At 33.4% G+C, this 23,645-nt stretch overlaps 1 protein-coding gene across 13 annotated transcripts in view; it reads right to left on the bottom strand.

The window, feature by feature from the left end:
• The window catches only part of LOC143240159 (uncharacterized), a 140,019-nt gene that overhangs the window by 9,343 nt on the left and 107,031 nt on the right, over nucleotides 1-23,645 (bottom strand). For 6 of the 13 annotated variants that reach the window (XM_076482137.1, XM_076482139.1, XM_076482138.1 and 3 more), the window contains 3 exons: nucleotides 12,911-13,276; nucleotides 11,125-11,329; nucleotides 5,067-8,396 (listed from right to left, as the gene is read on the bottom strand). In XM_076482137.1, the coding sequence (XP_076338252.1) occupies nucleotides 11,135-11,329; nucleotides 12,911-13,276 (561 nt within the window). In that variant the 3' untranslated portion in view covers nucleotides 5,067-8,396; nucleotides 11,125-11,134. Of the gene's footprint in view, nucleotides 1-4,529; nucleotides 4,857-5,066; nucleotides 8,397-11,124; nucleotides 11,330-12,910; nucleotides 13,277-23,645 lie in introns of those variants that run through there. The other 7 variants (XR_013021600.1, XR_013021601.1, XR_013021599.1 and 4 more) reach the window with 6 other exon arrangements.

Below are 23,645 nucleotides of genomic sequence, written 5' to 3' on the forward strand. Positions count from 1 at the left end.
ATTTAGCTTTATAAGCCCGCAAATATATCGCTGGGCTGCCACGATGAGGAACCTTGATGGATGTGAAAAAGAGATTTACTTGTATATAAAAAACAAACAATAATAAAACAGCTATTTGACTTTCATAAGGTAAAACCAATTGCTTTTCCATTAGTGAAAAGAACCCATTGTTAATTTACATCAAGACTTTTGATTTAGCTGTTATAAAGAAAGATAAATGTTAAAAGTATTATTATTTGTCAAACTATATACAAACAGTTGTGCACACACTTTTACCTCCTTGTTTTATTTTACTCGTTTACTTTTCTCAGCTTAACTCATTTTTCTTTACAGACCAAAACGTTGGATTCACAAACTTTTTTCACATTAGTAAACAAATAAGCCAACAGGAACGTTCCAAGGAATACAATCTTATTCGAAAGGAACTTGCAAAAAAGATTGTCCAATTTACAAATGTATCCAAACCTGGTATCATTCTATTAGATACAGAAGGAAATCGAGCAGAATATTTGGTGCTATCTCTGGAATACACTGCTATATCTTACTGAGAGATGTTTAGCTTTGACATATTCAGGCGAGAAATGACAGTCCTTGTAATGATAATTGAAAAAGGGGTAGTTGAATTGCTCGATAAGTATTAAATCCTGTTGCAATAACAACGTGGAAGCTGTTAATATTAGTAGCACATAGATGAATAATTTGTGATTTTGAAATGTAGCATTGCAAGAAAGGTTTGTATATTATCCAAGTACCAGATCTTTTCCAAATGTTTTAGGTGCTAATTGATGATGAGGTTCCAGCGATGGAACAAAGTTATTGGAATTTTTATAAATATCATTTATATGTACACCCAAATGAGATAGAAGCCTAGAGTAATACGTTATTTTAAAGAAGTTGAAAAACCATAATAGATATGTCTGCTTGAATGGGGAATAACTAAAAAAAATTGAGCTAACATCACTGCCGCATACGAAGGTGTTTAACACTAATTCACGAAGAAAATCAGTCAGAATTTTTCGTCCCACCAAATCTTGTAGAAACTGCTGCAATGACTGTACCTCCCCTTTTCATTTCCGAAGTGTTCGAATATTGTGTACACTGTTTTTGTCAGTTGTTAGAACGCACTAGAGAAAGTATATTAGTATTATACTCAAATTCCAAAGCATAATAAGATGTTCAACAAGGGTAAAGACAATCCACTCACTACAAAATTAGGTTGACGGTGTTCTTGACGCTTTCAACGAGATCAAACACTCACAAAATCTCTTAACAGAATTCATTTCGAAAACGAATAGCTTAGAAAATAATATTTCAATTCTTTGTTTCTTGTTTTGGACCAGGCATGCTAGGTATACTATTTTGTCGTTGTGAGCAAAAACATTGTAGCCTCAGATGACCAATTTTTGTAGACGGTCTTAAAGATGTTTTATAGGTATTAGAGCAGTGGTGCACAAACCTTTTGAGTCAGGGGCCACAAACAGACTCTCGTAACCATTGGGGCCACAAAAAAAAAGTGAAGAATAAAATCATCCCACAGTTGTTTCACACAAGATGGACATCACATTTAAGAACACACAAATAACGATTACATCAAAGAGTTAGCACATTATTCTAAGAAATGTTATGATACGTCAACTGTCACAAAGTCTGTGATGCATGGTGCTGTATGTCATCTATGAGCTTAGAAATGTCCGGCTTGATGTTTGACGTTGAAAGACGCAAGACTGCTTCCAGATGATCATCAGTCAGCTGATTGCAAGTCTTGTTTTTGTTCAGTTTCATATACGAAAAAGCCTGTTTGCAGCAGTACGTGCTGCCAAACATGCTGGTGTGGACAAGTGCGTTCTCTTTCAGATTAGCAGATCTCTCAGGCAACGTTTTGTAGAAGTCAATCACACAGTTTTCTCGGTAAATAGCACGCAGTTCATCAGATGCCTGGAGATCAGTAAGTTCGAGCTGATATTCTACTGACAAGTCATCCACTGACACACTGAATGGATCAGCAAAAAGTTTCATCAACAATCTGCATTGGTTAAAGTCATGAAACCGTGAGTTGAAGGATTGAATCAAGGTATCTAGCTTCCCAACATAAACTTGTGTGTCAATGTCCTGATTCTTCTGTAGCTGTGACTGAAAAGTGGGAAAGTTCATGAAGTTGCCTGATGCTGCTTGCTGCCGGAACAGCTGCAACTTTGTCCTGAAAGCTGAGACGTGATTTGCAAGCTGATTTTTGCCTTGCAACTTCAAATTCAGATCATTCAAGTGTTGTGTCATGTCGACCAGAAAGGTCAAATCAGCTTGTCATGCTGGATCAGTCATAGAAATCATTTCTGTGTCTTTGTTCTTGCTTCTGAGGAATTCGATCACCTCATCAATCAACTCCCAGAATCTTCTGAGTATCATCCCTCGACTCATTCAGCGTACTTAACAGTGATACACAAGGTTAACATAATCTGAATCAATTTCTCCAACAAGACTTCGAAACTGACGGTGATTTAGCCCTCGTGATTTGATGAAATTAATGGTTTTCGTCATTAATGCCATCAATGCCTGAAATCCAAGTTCTTTACTGCACAGGTTCTGTTGGTGAATAATGCAGTGCAAATTAAGCAACTGTCTGTTCTGCTTTTCTCGATGCTTCATCAATAGTGCAACCAGCCCACTACTTTCTCCAGTCATGGCTGGTGCTCCATCAGTTGTCACACTTATCAGTTTTGTAAAATCCAAAGAAACACTGCTACACAGTAACACTGTCCCCTCGAATAGAGCAGGCCCAGTTTTCTGACCCTTCATGGAACCCATGCCGATTAGTTCCTCTGTGATATTAAACGATGACGACAAACCACGAACAAAAACTAGTAGCTGTGCTGTTGAACTGATGTCAGTCGACTAGTGTGCTGCCAAAGAGAAGAAGACAAAGTTAGCTGCTTTATTTGTAAGCTGCTTTGTCTCGTCTGCTGAGACGTGTGAAATTCGTCGTCGAACTGTCATACGATTCAAAGCAATCATCTGTAGCTTTTGAACTGCTTCCGGACACAACTTTTCTAATGCAGTAATCTTATATTGCTTGACAAAATCACCATCAGTGAACGGTCGGCCAGATTTCGCTATCATCAACGAAATATCGTAACTGACCTTATATGCTGCACCTAAATCTGCTGCCTGCTTTGAGAAAACGTTCTGCTGGTGATTCAGCGACCGCCGCGGAGATTTAATTCGAGTTGTTCGTTCATCACCGACAACGTTGTGGAAATCTTTATGCTTCGACTCATAATGATGCTTTATATTGGATACCTTCGCTACTGGTACTGTCGAATGACACAGCAGACAAATCACGTTCTTCTGTTGTTGAACAAATCAGTATTGCGCAATCCAATCATTATGAAACTGCCGGTTTTCGTTGTCAACTTTTCTTTTACGAATAGCTGCCAATTTTGTTACGAATTAATATCAAAATAGGGCTCGTAAGTAAATCTCGAAAAACAATTGGAACGCGTCAGATTTCGTAATTACGGAAATATTACGTCATTGCGCCAATGATTAAATACCTCTGCATTAACGAGATTTGCTTATTAAATTTTCTTTATTGCTCGACACAAATATGGAACCATCCAGTATCTGATATAATGCATATTCTTCTATAGCGCTTAATCTTCGCGCAGACGCGAACTCTCCATGTTTGACTTTCCCGTTGGACATCGCGGACCATTCGGCGATTCGTCGCGGGCCGGACATTGTGCACTACTGTATTAGAGCCTCCTTGGTTCGATGTATCTAAGGAAGGCGCTTCTTCATGGGCTGATCGAAACATTAAAAATATCCACGCAATTCAAAGGAAAACCATCTTGAACAAAAAGTAATACCAGATAAAGTTCAAAACTACGAAAGATCATCAGCTCGCAAACATACGTTTAGATGCAAGGTTTTAAGCCCTGTCTGTTTTTGTTGAGGTTGAATTTCTCGCAAAGGTTAGTCGAGAGCTGTTAATTCTCCATATTTCTGAAAGTTGTAGCCTAGAAAAAATGCAGTTAATAAACACCAGAAATTGCCAACTTTTGTGTTCTCTTTACAAATGAATGATAGGACTAACTCGCATTGTAACACTTTTATTATATTTTCTTTAGTTTTGTATATTTCAAGTGGTTATTTTATGTTCACAGAAGAAAGTTATTTTATGCGTGCATGTTTTAAAAGTACATTATTATTCGAAAAGTGATTGTTTAGTGTATTTTTTTAATTGTATTCAAAATCGTTAACTGTTGAAATAGTGACAGAGTTCGAATCCCCTAGCACTAAACATGCTCGCCCCTTTTAGCCTTTGGGGCGTTATAAGTTACGATCACAACCAATTCATTGGTAAATTAGTAGCCTAAGAGTTAGCGGTGGGTGGTGATAACTAGCTGCCTTTCTTCTGGTCTCATTCTGCTAAATTAAGAAATGGCTAACACTAACGTGTAGCTTTGCGCGAAATTTAGAACAAACAAACAGTGACATTTTGTAACTCGTAATGTATCACAATAAAACGCCTGTTTAAATATAAATGTTTTGCATTTATTTACGCCACATGTAATACACTATTTATAGCAGTTATACAAAACATTCATAAAAATACTTTCAGCTTTTGTTTATCATAAGTAAAAATCGGTTACTAAATTAAAAGATAATCTTCAATTCATAAAATATTTTCATCAAAAGTTTATTACAGGTTTACATAAACTTGTTAAAATATTATAGTCCAATTGCACAATAACACAGTTTAGCGTGTGCGTTTTCTTATAGCAAAGACATGGGGCTATCTGCTGTGTCCACGAGAACAGAACCTTTGATTTCAGCGTTGTAAATTCACAGACCTACCACTGTCCACAGTGGGCGCCACAAAGTTTATAAAAAAATATTTTACATTAAAAATACATTGCGTTTAAATGGGCTTTGTTTTTCTGTGATTGAAATCTTGATGTTTACATATTATACCAAGTTTTTCGTAACTAAAATTCTTAGAAACAGTACAATTAATCAAAATTGCCATTTTCTATCATATAGTCATTGTATGAACAGATCAACAACAAAGAATATATCTTTTTTATTGTAGATTTTGAAGTAATCATCTTTAAAATGTACAAAATGTAGAACCAACGATCAAGATCATAAACGCAACACTAAAGTTACACTTTCTTTGTGAAAATACTGGATATTACAATAACAAATGTTATTTTTCTTCAACACCATTAAATCTTTTAAGATCAACATTTTGTCATTACATCTAATTGTAATTAGTTCACTTGAAATGTATCTATTATGTTTTAATAATCATTTCACAATTTTCTTTTTTAGATCAAGTTTAATTTTTTTTTACTTAAAAAAACAAGCCAATTAATCTTCTTGCTATTCCAATCTTTACAAATTAGGAAAATTTTCTAACTTCATTTCTCCAATAATAGCTACTTTTTCACATTTTTATTCAACTATTTGAACACAGGTTATATTAAGATAGTTTACAAAGAATAATAAAACACCATAATCTACGTGGATTATATCAATCGTTTAATTACTGTCAAGACTTGCATTATGTTGAATGCAAAAATAATGATAAAACTAATCTTGTTTAGCTTACTGAAATATTGGTTGTCATATTTATTTTATTTCTGATTCTTAAAACAAAAACATTGTTATAAATCTTTAAACAACTTAAAGTCTTCAAGAAATTATATAACATTTGAATCACTGTTTACTTAATTCACATTTTAAATATGAATGTAGACATTAAAAGTCATCATCAGTTCTCCTACCTGATCACTTGGTGTATTGCCAGTGTCATAGGTAAAGCTATACACCTTTTCAACAGTCAAATACGGAGTTTGTACAGGGTGCTGAGAAATACATTAAAAAAAGGGTTTGTGTTTCAGAGAAACAGGTCTTAAACTTCTACTAAAATAGTTAACTCCACTAAAACAACAATGGCACATTGCAGCATACATGGAATACCACAGCAGCGTGATGTAAACCTGATAGGAGTTTTAACACAAATGTAAACTAGAACTATACTGAGAGAGGTAAAACTTCAAGCTCAAAGCAAGTTTAAATTTTGCATTAATTAATCTAAAAAATAAAAAAACAGTTCCTCACCACTCGTAAATGTGGTTCTAAGTGCTAAGGTTCTCTCTCTCTCTCCATTTCAATTTATTTTAAGTTTTAATTGTTTTTCAAAACCTTAATTTGCTAAAATAATCACATAAGTGATTAACTTTCAATGGGATCATGACCTTTGAGCTATCTGTACCAAAACTTAATCAGTTCTTACTTGGGAAACACTCAACCATTTGTACCAAATTCTATCAAAATCAGAATAAACTTTACAATCACCACATGCTAAGTAGTTGGTTCTTAGGAGACAATCAACCTCTGTCCCAAATTGGGTCAAAATCAGAAAAGAATTTAAGAGATATACTTCTCACAGATGCAAACATACAGATGTGGCAATAAATCTGTTAAAATAATTTCTAAACAGCTTGTATGTATACTTTTAAATGAGCCCAACTGTTTATAAAAGAAAAAGTAATAAATTTAACAGTTATTTGTTTCATTCCTGAGAAGGCTGCCTCATTAGTTAAGTGATAATAAAATTTAGTTTTCTTATTTGTTAACTATTTAACTCATCTACATGCTTTAACATCACTATTATGAGACTTACTTGGTGTAGCAGTTTCACTTCACCATTAAAATGGAGGTTTAATCCAAAGTGTTATCAATAATAAGCTTCAATTATTACAATTATAATTACAATCATTACCAACATTTTTAGTTCACATTATTTAAAAGAATCACTTGTCATAGTTTTCTTAAGAGTAAATCATGACAAGACTTAAAAAAATAGAAACATAATATGAAGACAAAAAAAAATGTTAACCACTTTAGAAAGGACAAAACTAATTTAAAAACAATAATCTGCACAATACCAAATAGTTTTAACATAAAATATCTTCAGATAGAAACTAAATATATAGAAATATACCAATATGTAAATTATGTTCACTGAGGTAAACACATCTGTAAAAACATTTAAAGATATTACACCAGTTGCTCATAATTTACTGCTTTCATCTTAAAACCATTCATCAGAGATGCTACTATTAAAAACTGTACAAAAGAAATGTCCTACTTTATTGGTGTCATGCATTAAAATGATACAAATACTTTTTATGAGCTTGAACTAAATAAAAAGAATAACTTTACCTTTCTCCCAATCATTACATCTTTTAACAGATTACAATTTTTGATCGACAAAAGGTGATTGCTCTTTAAAAGTGGACCATCTTTAGAATAAAAAAGTCTTTTTATACTAATACTATTAGAGAGTAAAATAAAAAAAATCACATCCATGAATACAACAGAAAACTGTATTGAAATTGTGAAGTTATCCAATGTTTCAAGCCGAGTATCATTTTACTTTATTTTCTTTTCAATTGTGTATTTATATGGTGATTTGTGAATTCAGTGTTTTAAACTTTGTTGTTTTCTTTATTTATTTTATTTTTGCAGCTGATTCCATACCTATCTCACTACATTTCTAACACTTGATCACACATTATTTCTTTAAAAGAGCATTTACACTTGTCTGCTTATAATCTGTGTGTTTACTGAGAATTTCTTGGTGAGAAATAACTATCTTCAACAATTTTTTTGACAGAAGAAATCAAAGAAAAACAAGCAAATTGATTACAAAATCATTTTTTTATAGATTTATTTTCAGTGTAGAGTAGAAAAATATTTTTCCACACGTTCAAATTATTGAACTTCAATAACTTAAAGAAAGTTTTTTCAGCAACAAATGTTAAGTGTAAGGAAATTGTCACTCCGTTTATTGAGACTCGAAATTACAACCCAATACAGTCATTAATTGTTCTTACTTTCCACTTAATTTGGCACTAATCAAGCTCTTTCTCTAGCAAAACAAACCAAACTGACAGAAATATGATTTTATAAGCATGTGTAAACTGTTGTTTCTAAGTTATTTGCAGTTCACCCTGCAGTTTCTGAACTAACAAACAAATATTTCATCCTAAATGATATTATTACTTACACAGATTCATATTAAAGATTATAATAAAAACACAATAACAATTTTGTCTCAATTAACATTCCATTCAATGTATTTTCTTTCTAGTCTTTCACAGTTAAAACATATTCCTAATAGCAAAAAATACAATCATAGTTGGCACATTTCAGTCAAGAACATTTACATCATATCTTACAATATCATCACTAAGCTGTTCTTTCTTTTGGTTAAAATAACAAAGAATGACTTCTCAGTATTTTGTCCTTTTTTTTTCTCTCTCAGAAAAATCTTCGTTTAACAACATTTTTCTTCAACAAAACACCAAAAGTGACCTCTTTTGTACCTGGAAACCAAGTAAAATATTATTAGTTATGTTTAAAAACATGCATAATTCACAACCTAAACTGCAGTCTCTTAGTTGAAAAACAAAAGAAAAACTTTTAACAGTAACATTTCTTTGCATTTTCTTTGTGACTAAGTCAGTAAATATCTGACTTTATCAAGAGTTAAGCAAAAAAAACACTAACACAACTAGTTACATTATGTCTATTTCCTAAATCAATGTATCCTTATTTATATAATAAATGATTTTGTACTTTAAATTTCTAGCTATGTTTGTTAATTATGCCATTCTAATGGATTTGTTCATTCAATTATATTTCCATACCTACTGATCAGTATAACTCCTTCTTGAATATATAATTTAACTCAAAGAAAAACTCATTTTTACTTAATCTAATTATAAGTTAAATTGACTGAAACCAGTTTGTATAATAATTTTATTAGTAAGTACAAAACAATGCTTAGTCTGTTTATGTAACATAATTTAAAGCATAAAACAAGTTTTAATCTCGTTACTTAAAATACTTTCCAACACACTTACATTCTCAATTTAATGTAATTAAGCATATCGCATACAACAGAATCTGTAACCAAGTCAATGTAATATTGTGAAACATCTGTAAAGGTGAAGTACAGTAAATGTTTTTTTTTCAGAAATGAAATGCTTTATTTAACTAACTGGAATTTGATTTTATATAATAAATATAACACATAGGCATATCATATATTTAAAATATAATTATATAAGATGAAACTTATACAGCACACAACTTTACATATGCAGACATTACTCCCCCTTCCTTCTATCAATTTACTGAAAAGTCCACTTGACCAAATTCTTACAATATCACTTGATATTTCTTATTGGACATTCAAATAATTAGTTATTCTATTTAAATAATGCAGTAGAAGTTTATATACTGAGCTCATTTTGCTAAATTTTAGAGTCAATTTCTTTTATTCCTAGACCTCACAATGACTGCAAATGGCTTTAAACAATATAAGTGCACAAGTAAATGCAGATGTGCACTGTAGTTCATCATTGGTGCACACCTATGTTAACTTGTTCATTTATACCAGTTGAAGCCATTTGGTGGTAGATCTTTGTAATCAGTTTTATCTAGGAACCTAAATTTGTGTAATACTTTACCAATCTTAATGGCAATATTTTGTTTAAATAGTAGAAAGGACACTTAGGTCTCAATACAACCCTTAAGGCTATGTATAAATAAACAGTATGTATTAATCTGTTCAGTTAACTTCACACTTATAAAAATATATTTACCCACATAAAGCAAAATTAACATTACAGTTAGTGCATCCCTTTAGTTTCACTCAAGTAATCTCACATGATTCCATCAACTAAATAATTGTAAAACTGAAACTGTGCAAATAAAAACTACTGACAACACTCAGTCATAATCTTTGTTTATAAATTTATTTTTCTTTGATGTAAGCAAAACTACATCAGTCCTACTGAAACAAGAGGGAATCTTCTACACCTATAACACGTCACTTTTTGGGCAGGATTAGCATAAACTAATCTGCGAGATCTTTTTATTTTCGTTTTTATATTTTGTGAGTCCAAGATACCCAATTCAGTTTTATGACTTTTTAGGATCTCTACCAGCCAACCCTCAAATGGAAATTCTTATACGCAGGATTACAATACATTAATCTACGAGACCTCAGACATGATCAAATACCTCAATCAAAGGGGATTGACATACTCAGTCCAAAACTGTAATTACAACTCAAATTGGTAAATAGATGACGGAGCCATGACATGAAAGTTTATATTTAAAAAAACAAAACCAAACAAACAAAAACTCAGAACCTATGTTGTGGCCAAAAATCAATAATGCAAAAAATTATATTTTTTGAATTTTGTGCATAGCTACTCAGGGGCTATCTGCACTACCTGTCCCTAATTTAGCAGTGTAAGACTAGAGGGAAGACAGCTAGTCATCACCACCCATCGCCAACTCTTGGGCTACTCTTTTACCAACCAATAATGGGACTGACTGTCACATTATAATGCCTCCACGGCTAAAAGGGCAAGCATGTTTAGTGTAACAAGAATTCGAACCTGCAATCCTCAAAATTACGAGCCTAGTGCTCTAACCACCTGGTCATGCCAGGCCCAAAGCAAAAAAAAAATTGCTAACCAAAGATCCCCTGTCACAGGCCCAGCATGGCCAGGTGATGAAGGCACTCAACTTGTAATCCGAGGGTCATGGGTTCAACTCCCCATCACCTCAAACATGCTTGTCCTTTTAGCTGTGGGGTGTTATAACGTGAACAGTCAATCCCATTATTCCTTGGTAAAAGAGTAGCCCAAGAGTTTTCAGTGGGTGGTGATGACTAGCTGCCTTCCTTCTAGTCTCAAAATGCTAAATTAGAGACAGTGCAGATAGTCCTTGTGTAGCCTTGTGCAAAATTCAAAACATATCAAACCCGTGTTGCATCGGTGCATTTGAATGTTTTAAGAGAATGTAATGTTATTGTTAAATCTAATTAGTTTACAGTTTTGGCAAACAATAAACAAAACCTCAAAATAAAAAGAAACATGCTCATTCACAAGCTAAGGCCCAAGGTCAGTGTTAAAAAAGTTGCTGAATGAATTGAGCTATTACAATTATAGAAAAATTGCCTTATCTGCAGTTATATAATGTTAAAATATTTTTGGTAACAAAGTAAAACATAAAATATTATATCTTAATACAAACCTACTAAACACTAGGAAGCAGTGTTCATTAAAAACTCTTGATATCCCTCTGCACCTGTGAAAATTACATCCACCCAGACCCGCATGGCTTCTGGACTGGGTGCGGCGAGGTAAAAAGTTCGATCATAGGTTTTAACGCAAAATGTCGCACTAGGATATGGACTTTTACTGGACTGAAGGTGGTCTACGTAAACCTCTTCAATGGCCTTGGGAAATAAAAATAATTTGTACAACACTTGATATCGTCACACTTCCTGAAATGGGTAATTTATGGTGCTCTCACCTATTGGCTCTAAGTTTTTTGATTTAGTTAAGAATATCATATATAATATTAATTAATAGTACTCTACATTTTAGCATATGGAAAATGTATTCGTATTGTTTGAAATACCAAAAAGTATTAATACTAAGTCTCTAATGTTAGTTGTTCAAAGAACCATAAAAAATCTATTGTTATACAACTATTTGTTAATAAACCAAAAGTGAAAAAAAAATTACAGAAGACAAAAAAATAAGTTTCGATTTGACTATTATTTCATCTTTTGTTTTGTTTTTTACTAAATCAAAACTTAGTCTTTTTTCTTAGTTTTCTGACAATTTTGAAGCTCAATAAGAAAGCTATATTTTTACCAATAATTGAGACAGTGTATAGAACTACTATATTATATGTTGTTTTTTAGGTCGAATAATATTCTACTGTTGTCTAGCTCTTTTAGAGCTATGAATTATTCTCTGGAAAGAGAAGAGGAAGTTATACAGAAGTTAAAGTTGTAAGATGATGATAAAACCATTTATATTATTCTAGTTTTAATAATGTTGTTACTATCAAATGTTCTAGTACTTCTAAAAGTAGATTGTGATTTTAACGTTTTGTATTTTCACAATGACAAAAGTAATGATTAAACTTTAATTTAAATGGTGACAAGTAGAAGTTTACAACTTTGAAAAAATTAGTCTTGATATTTCAATTCTTACTACTCGTAAACAATCTCTTTGCATGCTAGTTCATAAATTTTAAAACTACAACTCACCAGCTTTGTAACTCGAAGGTGTAAATGTCGCGGTCTTCGAGAAGAAATAAAGTTGTAATATTGAAGGAAAAAGTAACTCGCCAAACAGCTTGAAGCATGTCAACCACTTTCTTAATAGTAAATGTAATCTCAACTTTGAAATTTTAACCTGTTGTAACCACATAAAACTTGAGTTAGCTCTCTCTCTCTCATCATACAGAATCACTGAACCCCAACTGATTTTTAACTACAGTGATGTTGAACTATAGCTAAAGGGATAAAATTTCACTTTCTGCCATTTAAATTAAATTTAGAAATTACTTTTCCTCTTTTAAAATACTTACGAAATGTTACACATTCTAACCTACTTTTAAAAGTATTAGAGCTCTTAATATTGACAACATTATTAAAATTTGAATAAAAACATTGTTTTAGTCTTTTTACAACTTTAACTCTCATTGGGTTCTCTCTGCTTTATTAGTAAAAGTGTCAATACCCATACCAGCCATTCTGAGATACATTTTTACTTCAAGTAGGTTTCTTGTGATCAAGAAGTATTAGCTCTTAAAGAAGTAGCTAGCAATAAATATATTTAAAATTATGTAAACATTGTTTCATGAATGTCAATTTGGCAATGTCTATGATGCAAAGAAACATTTCAATTTGGAATTAGAAACCTTTAAAAATATATTTTATGCTGGAATGTCACACCTCTAGTACTGTTTGAAACTCTGGTTTTCCTGCCTAAGTTTAAAATAGAATCGGTAAGACGTATACCTGAAAGTAAACTCCACCTTTCACTTTTGATTCACTTCTGTCGCTGTAGTATACCAAAGCATGTTTGTTCCGATCGAATACGAACCATCTCCTCTTCCAAATACGCAGTGCTCCACCTAATTTGTGCAAGTATCCTCGACAGGATGTAGAGGTCAATTGGACAAAGGGGCACAATTCGATCTGATGACCAGCTGTCTCTATGTGATGACGCAAATTCAGCTCTGATCCACGGACGGGAAGGTAACGTGTCAGCGGACGTTGAGACCTGAGTTTCTCTCTCTTACGGACTTCCCCGCCACTTGAGGTACGAGGAACATCTAGAAACTTGTCATTTTTACTGTAGCTTGTGGTTTCTTGTTGTCGAGTCTACACACAAAAATAGATTAGGCAATAAAAATAATGCGAGTAACTTACTAATCCAATCTGGGTCTAGGTCAAAAAATTCAAAATCTCAGCCAAACAGGACAGGTAATCCCCATATTAAAAGGTGTTTCCATATATTCTAAAAATGAACCATGACATCACTTACACACCTAAATAACAATGATTTTCAGTGTAAGACTTATTGTCTTAAAAATGCAGTTTTTATTTATAACTATTAAAAGTCTTACTAAAATATTTTTCATTTACATTGGCAGCTTACAAATATGTCAGTTTATGCATTATTGTTACATAATACACATCGGCATTTAATTCACAACTTAAACCATACGATGTCTATTTAGATCCTAGAAAACTTATAATCCCACAGAACAGAATTGTTAATCTCGTCCACAGTTTTAAATACACTGCTCACCCACACAAAACAAAAAGCTGTCCCATAAAGTATTAAAACTACTCGTATTTTACCAGTTATTTATATGGCTCCAAAAAAAAACTGTTGTTTCTTTTTAATTTCGGTTTTTATTTATCAAGTCTTTTAATTTCTTCTATAAGTTCAAGGTTATTTTAATCCAAATATCACTATTTCGTAATACATATAGTTTTGCAATAAACTGGTGTTAATATATCCAACAACCTTCTGTACGAAACAATTTTTTTTTTCACTCAAGTGGAACCTTATCTGATTACGATTAACCTCAAAATAACTGAAGGTTATACAAATACTGTTTCGACTCTATTTTGGTCCAAGTGGAAAAACTGTTCAATTTCCTTTAGTACAAACAGCGCGATGTTAAAATATTGAATTACTCAACTCAGCAGATGTATGCTGTAACTCTTACTTCAAGGTTACAGACGAAACACTCAAAATTCCTTTGATAAAAAAAAAATCACCCGAATGTAGAAAAGGGGGAGGATATAGAGCCAAGCGAAATGAGAATTGTTAATAGTTTAAAAAAATCAATGGTTCATTAAATTTCACGCAAAAGAACAAAATGAAGGTGCTTAGTCTATTTTCGGAGCTGCAAAACGAGCGAGTAATTGTGAAAGAGACGTGTTATAAATAAATTAACAGTTACTGTCTAAACCACCTACTCATACTTAGAATATAACGAAAGTTAAATTAACGCCTCGTTCAGTCTCTTATGCGGTTCTATTGTCTGCACATCACAAACTGACGAAATAAACTTTAAATATTTAAGTTTGGTTTGTTTCGAATTTCGCGCAAAGCTACATGAGGGCGATCTGCGCTAGCCGTCCATAATTTAGTAGTGTAAGACTAGAGGGAAGGCAGCCAGTCATCATCACCCACCGCCAACTCTTGGGCTACTCTTTTACCAATGAATAGTGGGATTGATAGCCACATTGTAATGCCCCCACGGCTGAAAAGGGGAGCATGTTTAGTGCGACGGGAATTCGAGCCCGTGATTACGAGTCGAGTGCCTTAACCACCTGACCATGCCGGGCCAAATATGTAAGTGAAGAAGGAACTGTTGAGATGTTCACACTACTTTTCTATTGTTCATAAACGATAAGAAAGGTGCTATCAAACTTCATCAGACAAAAGGATCCGTTTGTTGTTAAGAACGACACATCAAAAAAACACGTGCTCTGCTTGCCGCAGGTATCGAAGCCAACTTTTTAGTGTTATAAGAATTCAGACTTGTCGCTGAACCACGAAATAGGGGTAGCTAAAAGGAATTTTGTTTATTGGAGAATGATACTTAGTTAGCAAGTAATTTATGAACTATAGACAATATAAAAAGACGTTTCATCAATGCCATTATTTTCTAATGTCAAAGAATGACTCACACTCTAACAAACACTTAAAAACACAACATTCATGCAGTATTAAGTTATAGAAACAGGATATGCCTTTAACACAATCAATATAAAAGAACAGTGATTATTTCGTTTGAATGAAGCTAAACACAAAGTCACACAATATGCTATATGTACTCTGCCCAACACGGGTATCGAAACCCGATTTCTAGCATTGTAAGTTTGCAGACATACTGATGTGCACTGGTATGGCTGTGTAACCTAAACACTAGAATGACCCGAAATGATAAAGTTTAAATTTTTAAAAAATATATAGAGAGTTTAAATGTATAAGTAACCAAGCAGTTCAGTTGGCAGCCACTTCAGTTGTTAGTGACGCCAAATGATTTGTTTCAAATTTCACGAGATAACAATCTACGCTAGTAATCCCTAATTTGGCAGTGACAGACTAAACGAAAAAAAGCTAGTCAACAGCACCCGCTGCAAACTGTTGGGCTATTCTTTTACCAACAATTATTGGGATTTACCTTAACATTTATAACGCATCCATGACTGAAATAGCAAGCACGTTCGGTGGCGTAGATAAGAAACCACGACCCCTAGATATGCGAACCAGACATTAAACGAAAGTAGCATTTAATGTTGAGCATAGGAAAGGTACTTTTCCTGACTGCCCATATTCAACTGACTCGAATTACGAATGACATACACACACCGTCCCGCCATCTCCGTGAAACCAACAAAATAAATGTTGTGTGAAGCTCGGGTATATTTTCTTGTATTATACAAAATAATGAACAACCACTACTTGGTTTTTGACAGCAACTAAAGTTATGATATCTCGGGATAGACCATGGCATATATACAAAAACTCAGAGAAGCCTAATTACTAGAAGCTTAAAATAACGGGTTTGTTCAAACTATAAATATGTCCTCAGAAAGACAGATTGGTTTATTTTCATTTCATTTACTTAAATCAGTATGTCCATTACATCCTACGTTTGATTTCTTGAACAGAAAATAAACCTTCTACGTTCCCATATAACTCTGACTACACAGAACTGCAAAACTAGCTCACAAAGTCAGCTTCTCTTTCAATGACTAATTTACGTTTTTATTTACTCAAACTTTTCCTGTTGCGACTAGTTTTATTCAGTACGTACAACTTAAATTTTTGAATTAATTTTAACATCACTTTTAATTACTTTTTCTATTATATGAGGTAGATATTACAGAGAAGCCTCAGAACTATCCAAATATGATATTAATTTATTTTTCTGCTTTTTAATACCAAGTAGGCCTAGCAAATAATATATAATTTATATATTTTTGTCCAAATAGCTTTTTATCTGTGCATCTTTTAATCAATTTACGTTTAGTTCGTCTAATACTAAAATAATTAATCGCTCTATCTATCTATTTATCGACTTAATATATTTACTAAATATATTACTTTCGTCCACCCTCAAACTATCTACAAAATATAAACTACAAATCTTGGTTTCGCACCTGATTGTACGGACTGCGCTCTCTTGATATGCGTCCCTCCTTGTTATTTTTCTTTAATTTGTTGACATAACCCATTAGAATGGCTGACATTATACTGTGTTTCACCCAATTCAACTATAGTATGAGAATGACGCCTAGAAATGGGTGGATAGGACAGGACAAGGTAATCGTTTCTTCACTTCGAAACTTCGGATCACTTCAACGTATCACAAAATTAATATCCTGCACCTCTAACATAAGAAATAATACTGTCTTCGAAATGTTAATGCTTTCTTCGGGTGAAAATGCAGCAAAATTTTTAAGTGCTTTTCTCCCTAAAAATTTCAAACATGAAAAAAATTTAGTTCAGGTGCCTAGGCAACTTCATTATATACTCAAAGAAATTATTCTGTTAACTTTAAGTAAAAAAAAATGTTCGAAACTTTTAATTTAGCTCTTAAGAATAACTTGTAGATTTTTACGAGTGACAAACTCACATTTCGAATGAAATCATTTCTGAATATCGCTAAAAGCAAAGACTTTTCAGTATCAAATATGGCACGCGTTCAACCATATTGTGACGTGCACTATGCTCGGCCAACCACAAACGAGAAACCCTTGTTAAACCTGCACCAATTAGAAATCAGAAAAAAAAGGCAGTCTCAGTGTCAGTGGATGGCAAGAGAGGCAGGTAATCAAATTGAAACCGTATATGACGGTTCTACGCGTCAAACGAGCGAACTAAAAGAGAGGTTTACAAAGAGAATTGTTTGTCTGTTTTTGAATTTTGCGCAAAGCTACACGAGGGCTATCTGCGCTAGCCGTCTCTAATATAGAAGTGTAAGACTAGAGGAAAGGCAGTTACTCATCACCACCCACCGCCAACTTTGGGCTACTTTTTTACCAACGAAGAGTGGGATTGATCGTCATATCATTATGTCTCCAAGGCTGAAAGGGCAAGAATGTTTGGTGTGACGGGGATTCGAACCCGCGACCCTCGGATTACGAGTCGAGGAGCCTTGATCACCTGGCCATGCCGGGCCACAGACAATGATGAAACGATATATAATTATATATCGATATCTCTACATCCATATTTTAATATAAATGACAAACACACACTGAGAGAAATTTATTTCATGATAGTTAGCCCTTGTCGAAAAACTACGTTTAATGTAACGAATGGTGAAACTAAATAATAAGCCTACGTTATTAAGTTTTGTTTTAAAGTTACACAAAGCTACACCACGGGCTCTAGGTACTCTCCCCATCACGGGTATCGAAACCCGTTTTTTATCGTTGTAATTCCGCAGATGTACTACTGCGTCACTGGGGGAGGGCCGTTATCAAGTTATAATATCAACGTGAATGAAGTAAAAATGTGCGTATTGTATGATTCCCCAAAATTCCTCCAATAACTAAAATTAATCGATAAGAACATATATTATTACAGTTGAAAACTATAGCTGAAACAAAGAAATTCACAGCAAATGCTATACGTATAGCTTTAACTAATAGACCTGATATTGCTCGAAATTCGGAATCTCTAATTAGAGTAATAGGTGTGTTATCTAATATGGGAAAAATATACGTTTTAAAATTACAAAATTTCTGAAACGCCATTTAATTAAAACCCATCTCATTTCACTCATGCGAATGACTACTGTCATACTTTTCATACAACACAAAGCAGTTACCAAATATATGAAATGTTCTTTTTTGTTTCATCATTAACTGACGCGCCTGATATTATGAAATAGTGATTCTTTACAATCAATACTATTCCAACAGACTGTTCCAATTCATTTTTCATAAATACAATGAAACATCGCTACTTCGTAAATAACACAAACATATAGCTGTCATAAAAAATAACACCCAACCAGACGATACATTTTTGTCGAATCACTTTTTTTCTGGAGTACTTTTCCTTATAATTCATTTTTGATGAGGAAAATAGAAAAAAAAAATGAATATTATTTATATCTCAATCCGTTCTCACTTCTTAGCAGCGTTTTGAAAACAAACATTCCTTTATCTTCATCTATTCCTGATGACGCTAAAGTTTTTATAAAGAGGTGTTCTTATGAGCAGGATGAAGTGAATTTTTGTTTGAAATAAACGAACTGAAAATACGATTTTTCTGTCACATCTCACTAATTAATTCCTTGAATATAACAATTTCTTGAGTATTTTTCATCACTCACAATATTGCGAGCAGTTACATAGGAAAAGTTCACATGAGAACATACCAGGAGATAAGGTGGATATTACCACAAATTCCTGTTTTAGGCGTATTAGTCACCATAATTGGCGAATGTTTTCTTAGTGTTATTTTTCTTATTGAAACTTTGAACAATTCGCAATTTGCACTCTATTCATCCCAAAGAATCTATCCTAGTTTCATGGGTTGCAAGTCCGTAACATACCGCTGACTCTTCTCGAGAACTGAATATCTCCAAAATTACACATAAAACGATCCACACAGACTGCTGTTTAAACCCAAACACAAAAGCTGATATAACATGAATTATTTTACTAACATAATCCCGGGTATAAGATTACAAAATCTACAACAGAGTCGCATAACACTAAGAATATCTATAAAGTCAGTGGTTATCTTAGGATTGCATAAAACGTACCATTCAACTCAACACGTTTATTAGTTAAAGTAAACCATACTGAACAAGCTGTTACGCCCATCGCAGAGAATTAAGCAATGGATTGTAGCGTTTTAAATCCCGCGAAGGATGAACTGAACAAGGATCGACAATCATATACTACTGAACTAACTCATCGAACAAATAAGTACTTAGGGTGCATCTCAATATGGCTAGTATGGTATGGGTATTTAAGCACTTTTACCAAATAAAACAGAGAACAACGTTCGACCTAAGGTTGTTCTCTGCTTTATTTGGGTAAAAGTGTTTTATACCCATACCAGCCGTCCTCAGATACATTTTTACTTCATGTGGGTTTCTTGTCATCACGAAATATTTAGGGTGAACTGCAATCGTTTGATTTCAAAGTACTGTTTAATACCAAATAATAACTCACATAATTCAGTGTCGCACACATCATGTTTTTTACTCTAATTATTCAGTTGCGTTTGAAATGTATCGCAGCTTAAAGAAGAATACAGCATTGTGATGAAGGCTGTGTGTATGTGTATATATTACGCATAAATAATTAAACATTTTGAATGACTTTGATCAATGGCCATGACTTTTTAAATGAAACTACGTTACTAAGTGGGTGACTTATGGACCATAGAAATATTTATCTTAAGATCTTCAGACAATGATGGCCATTGTAAGTTCTCTTACCTCTTCTTCTCGTCCCTTAATGTGTAGTGGTCTCCTTTATTTCAAATGAATAAGAAAGTTGAAACCTAAACAGAATGGTCTCACTTGTTTTCAAAGTAAATACGGTTGGCTAGTTAAGTTAGAAATTACCCAGAAAGCATGAAGAATAAAAACTGTCACTTTTTTAAACATAAAACAAAACCAAAAACTCACGAAAGCATTAAAAACAATAATCTCCAGAATAGTACAAGAGCATTCAAAACTGCCACGAGCTCTGTGCCATTAAGGATCAAACATGCTTTGAGGTACCGACGCACTTTTTATCGAAACAAATTAGCATTTTTAAAGTTATGAGAACTGACAAAATAACTTTGGTTTAATGTTTAGTGAAGAATCAACTGAAGTTCATAGTTAATTGTAAAATAAGACGACAATAACTTTTAGAGGAGACAAGTTCTTATTTTAATAATTACAGCGTTTCAATCCATATTATCGAGTCATCATCAGGTAAGAGTTGCATTCAAAAAGACAGATGAATTTTAGAGGGCGGTTCGTGAGGGCAAGCACAGGTGTACGAGCACAGGTGTATAAGTGGTATTAATTTAGTTGAGTTTTTTAACAGTAAAATGAGATGTTATTATAGGTGTTGGATGGTCCTGTGTGGTTTTAATGACTATCAGTGACGCTTTACATATTTTTTCTTGCGTTAATGTCTGCTTCTCTTCAGATGATTTCAATACTTTGGTTTTGGACGTTTGCACAAAACTACACAAGAAACTAACAGATTAGAGAAAAGCAGCTTGTTATAAGCACACACTGACAACTCTAGGGCCACTCTAACTGAATAGTGAATTTTAAACGTCAATCTTATAATGCAACGATAGTCCCAACGCGATTTTGTAGACACTGGACGTGACCAAAATCATCTTGGATCCAAAGTTATAAACATAAAATATAAGAAATACTGACTTAATGTTCTCACTTGTCTGCCTAGAAGATAAAATATGTACATTTCTATTAGTATCACTACAACAAAACAAAATAGATATTACTATTAAAGGTCTACACTCTACAGCCTCGTAAACAAAACTGTAAAAGTTTCTTCAAAACGAGACCCAAAACTCGAACGCTTTCGAACAGTTTGCTATTCTTGTTCGGGAGAATAAAGGATTATAGTTTACAAGTCTACTGAAATATATAAAAGGTGTGTGGAAAGTTCATAACAGTTATAGGAATTATAACTAATTTCTATAAAGATAAAATAAAAATAAACAATAGGAATAAAATTAAACAACGACAAAAGGCGGTGGGAAATAGAGAAAAAATGATGTATCTGAACATATAGGAGATCAAACATATATATGTGTGTGTGTGTGTGTGTGTGTGTTTTAAGGAAGATTAAAATTAATAATGTAAAGTAAGTTTAATCATGAATTTAGTTTTGGAAATCTCTTCAGACTTGTGAAGATCAACAATCCTGGGATCAGATTGATACCATTTGGTGTTACAGTATTTAATAATGGTATCCAATAAACCTCTTTAATTTCCCTGTTTTTGTTAGATGTAAAATTTGTCTTTATACTCATAAGTTTGTCTTCAAGAGAGTGTACAGGCAGGTTAAAGTGTTTTGCGAGCGGAAATTGTTAGTTTTTATTGTTGATTTATGGTTATTAAAACGTTTCCGTATAGTTGTTTTGGTTTGATCTACATACTGAAAATTGCATTTTTGACACTGAATTAAGTAAATAACATTTTTCCTACAGCAGTTTACGGAATTAGTGATTTTGAACTGTTTTTGGTTGTTTTATCCGAAAATTTGTTTCCTGCATGAACTTACAAATTTGACATTGCTTGCTATTGCAAGGTTGACTTCCACCTGATGTCAGCTTAAAGTTTACTTTACCGTGAACTAAGTGTGAATGCAAAGTTTTATTATTTCTGAAGAAACGACAGGAACTTCCGTAAGAATATATTTTGATTGCTCATTAAGTTAAAGGAGGTAAAAGTGTTTCTTTGGTATTTGGGGTAGATTTTTTTAGTTTTGGGTGATAAGTAATAACTAGTGGAACACAAAAAGAATTGTTTTTTCAGGTGATTGTTTCAGGTCAGATGTACGTGATATATTGTGAGCTTTCTCAACTTGTTGGGTGATAGTATTTTATTTATAACCTCTTTCAGTCATAGCCTGTTTCAGAGAATTAATGTGACTGCCATAGTTCTTACTGTCAGAGCAAATCTTCTTCAATCTAAGTGCTTGATTGGTGTGTGGAGGGTGATAGCTTTGATTATTTAAGTAATATGTAGGTCAAAGCAAAACAACTATGTGGGAACATTTTAACGTGCCTGGGCACTCTCTTGAAGACATTAAACTTATGAAGAAAGAGACCAATTTTTCATCTAACAGAAACAGAGAAATTAAAGATTATTAGATACTACTATTAAATACTGTAACATTAAATGGTATCAATCTGATCCCGGGGTTGTCGACTTTCACAAGTCTCTGAAGAGATTTCCAAATCTAAATTCATGATTAAACTTACATTGCATTATTTGTTTTATTCTTCCTTATATATATAAATATTGGTTTGATCTCCTACAAGTTGAGTTACATTATTATTTTCTCTATTTCCCACTGCCTTTTGTCGTTATTTAATTTTAATTTCCTTTCTTTTGTTTTTTATTTTATCTTTATAGAAATTAGTTACAATTCCTATAACTATTATGAACTTTACACACCCCTTTGACAAAAACTCTAAACCTGACATACACAACTCCATGTTGTAACTGGTTAGTTCTCAAGGCCTACTCATTTTGAACAATCGGTTTACGTGACATCGACATCCGAACTGGTATATTTCATAGCACTCGTTAAACACAACCCTTTATTCTCCTGAAGAATAATAGTCAACTACTCGAAAGCGCTCGAGTTTTGGGTCTCGTTTTGAAAATATTGCAGCTTTTGGAAGTGGATCCTGTGTGCTAACGACTTAATCTCCAGTTTTGTTTGTTTGTTTCGAATTTCGCGCAAAATTACTCGAGGGCTATCTGCGCTATTCGTCCCTAATTTAGCAGCATAAGACTAGAGGAAAGGCAGCTAGTCATCACCACCCACCGCCAACTCTTGGGCTACCCTTTTACCAACGAATAGTGGGATTGACTGTCACATTATAATGCCCCCACGGCTAAAAGGGCGAGCATGTTTGGCGCGACGGGATTCGAACCCGCGACCCTCGGATTACGAGTTACACGCCTTAACCCACCTGGCCATGTCGGGCCAACCTCCAGTTCACAGCCTCTATTCAGGTATATGACGCATTCAATATCTTTATAACAGATCTGGCAGAGTTACTGTATGTTAACCAAGAGACAAGAATAAACAGCTTAAAAGAACTAGTAAAACATAAGGTTTTTCACTGAGCGAACAACCAACGTTTTGGTGTATTTCAAGCCAACAAAAGAATGGGACTACAATAATCATCTACTTTTTATTAAAATACTAGATCCAATAATTAACGTTTAGCTTTTTTTCCCTTTCGGCCGTTCTGTCATTTAAAAACACATTCATGACTTTGTGATGAATATTCCAATCTTTGCTCTGTGATCTGTTCGTTTGTTGACTTGACAGAATTTCAGCAGGTAATAATAGTCAACTGATGTAATGCGGATTTTAAGTATGATGGTACGTACGATTAGACTACAGTTACATGCATTGGTTTTAATAAAACTTTTTTCTAAAACTTCAATTTGAAAACAGTGCGATAGCCGATTTCCATAAGAAC

The sequence above is a fragment of the Tachypleus tridentatus genome, chromosome 13, assembly GCF_004210375.1.
Source record: "Tachypleus tridentatus isolate NWPU-2018 chromosome 13, ASM421037v1, whole genome shotgun sequence".
Lineage (NCBI taxonomy): Eukaryota > Metazoa > Arthropoda > Merostomata > Xiphosura > Limulidae > Tachypleus > Tachypleus tridentatus.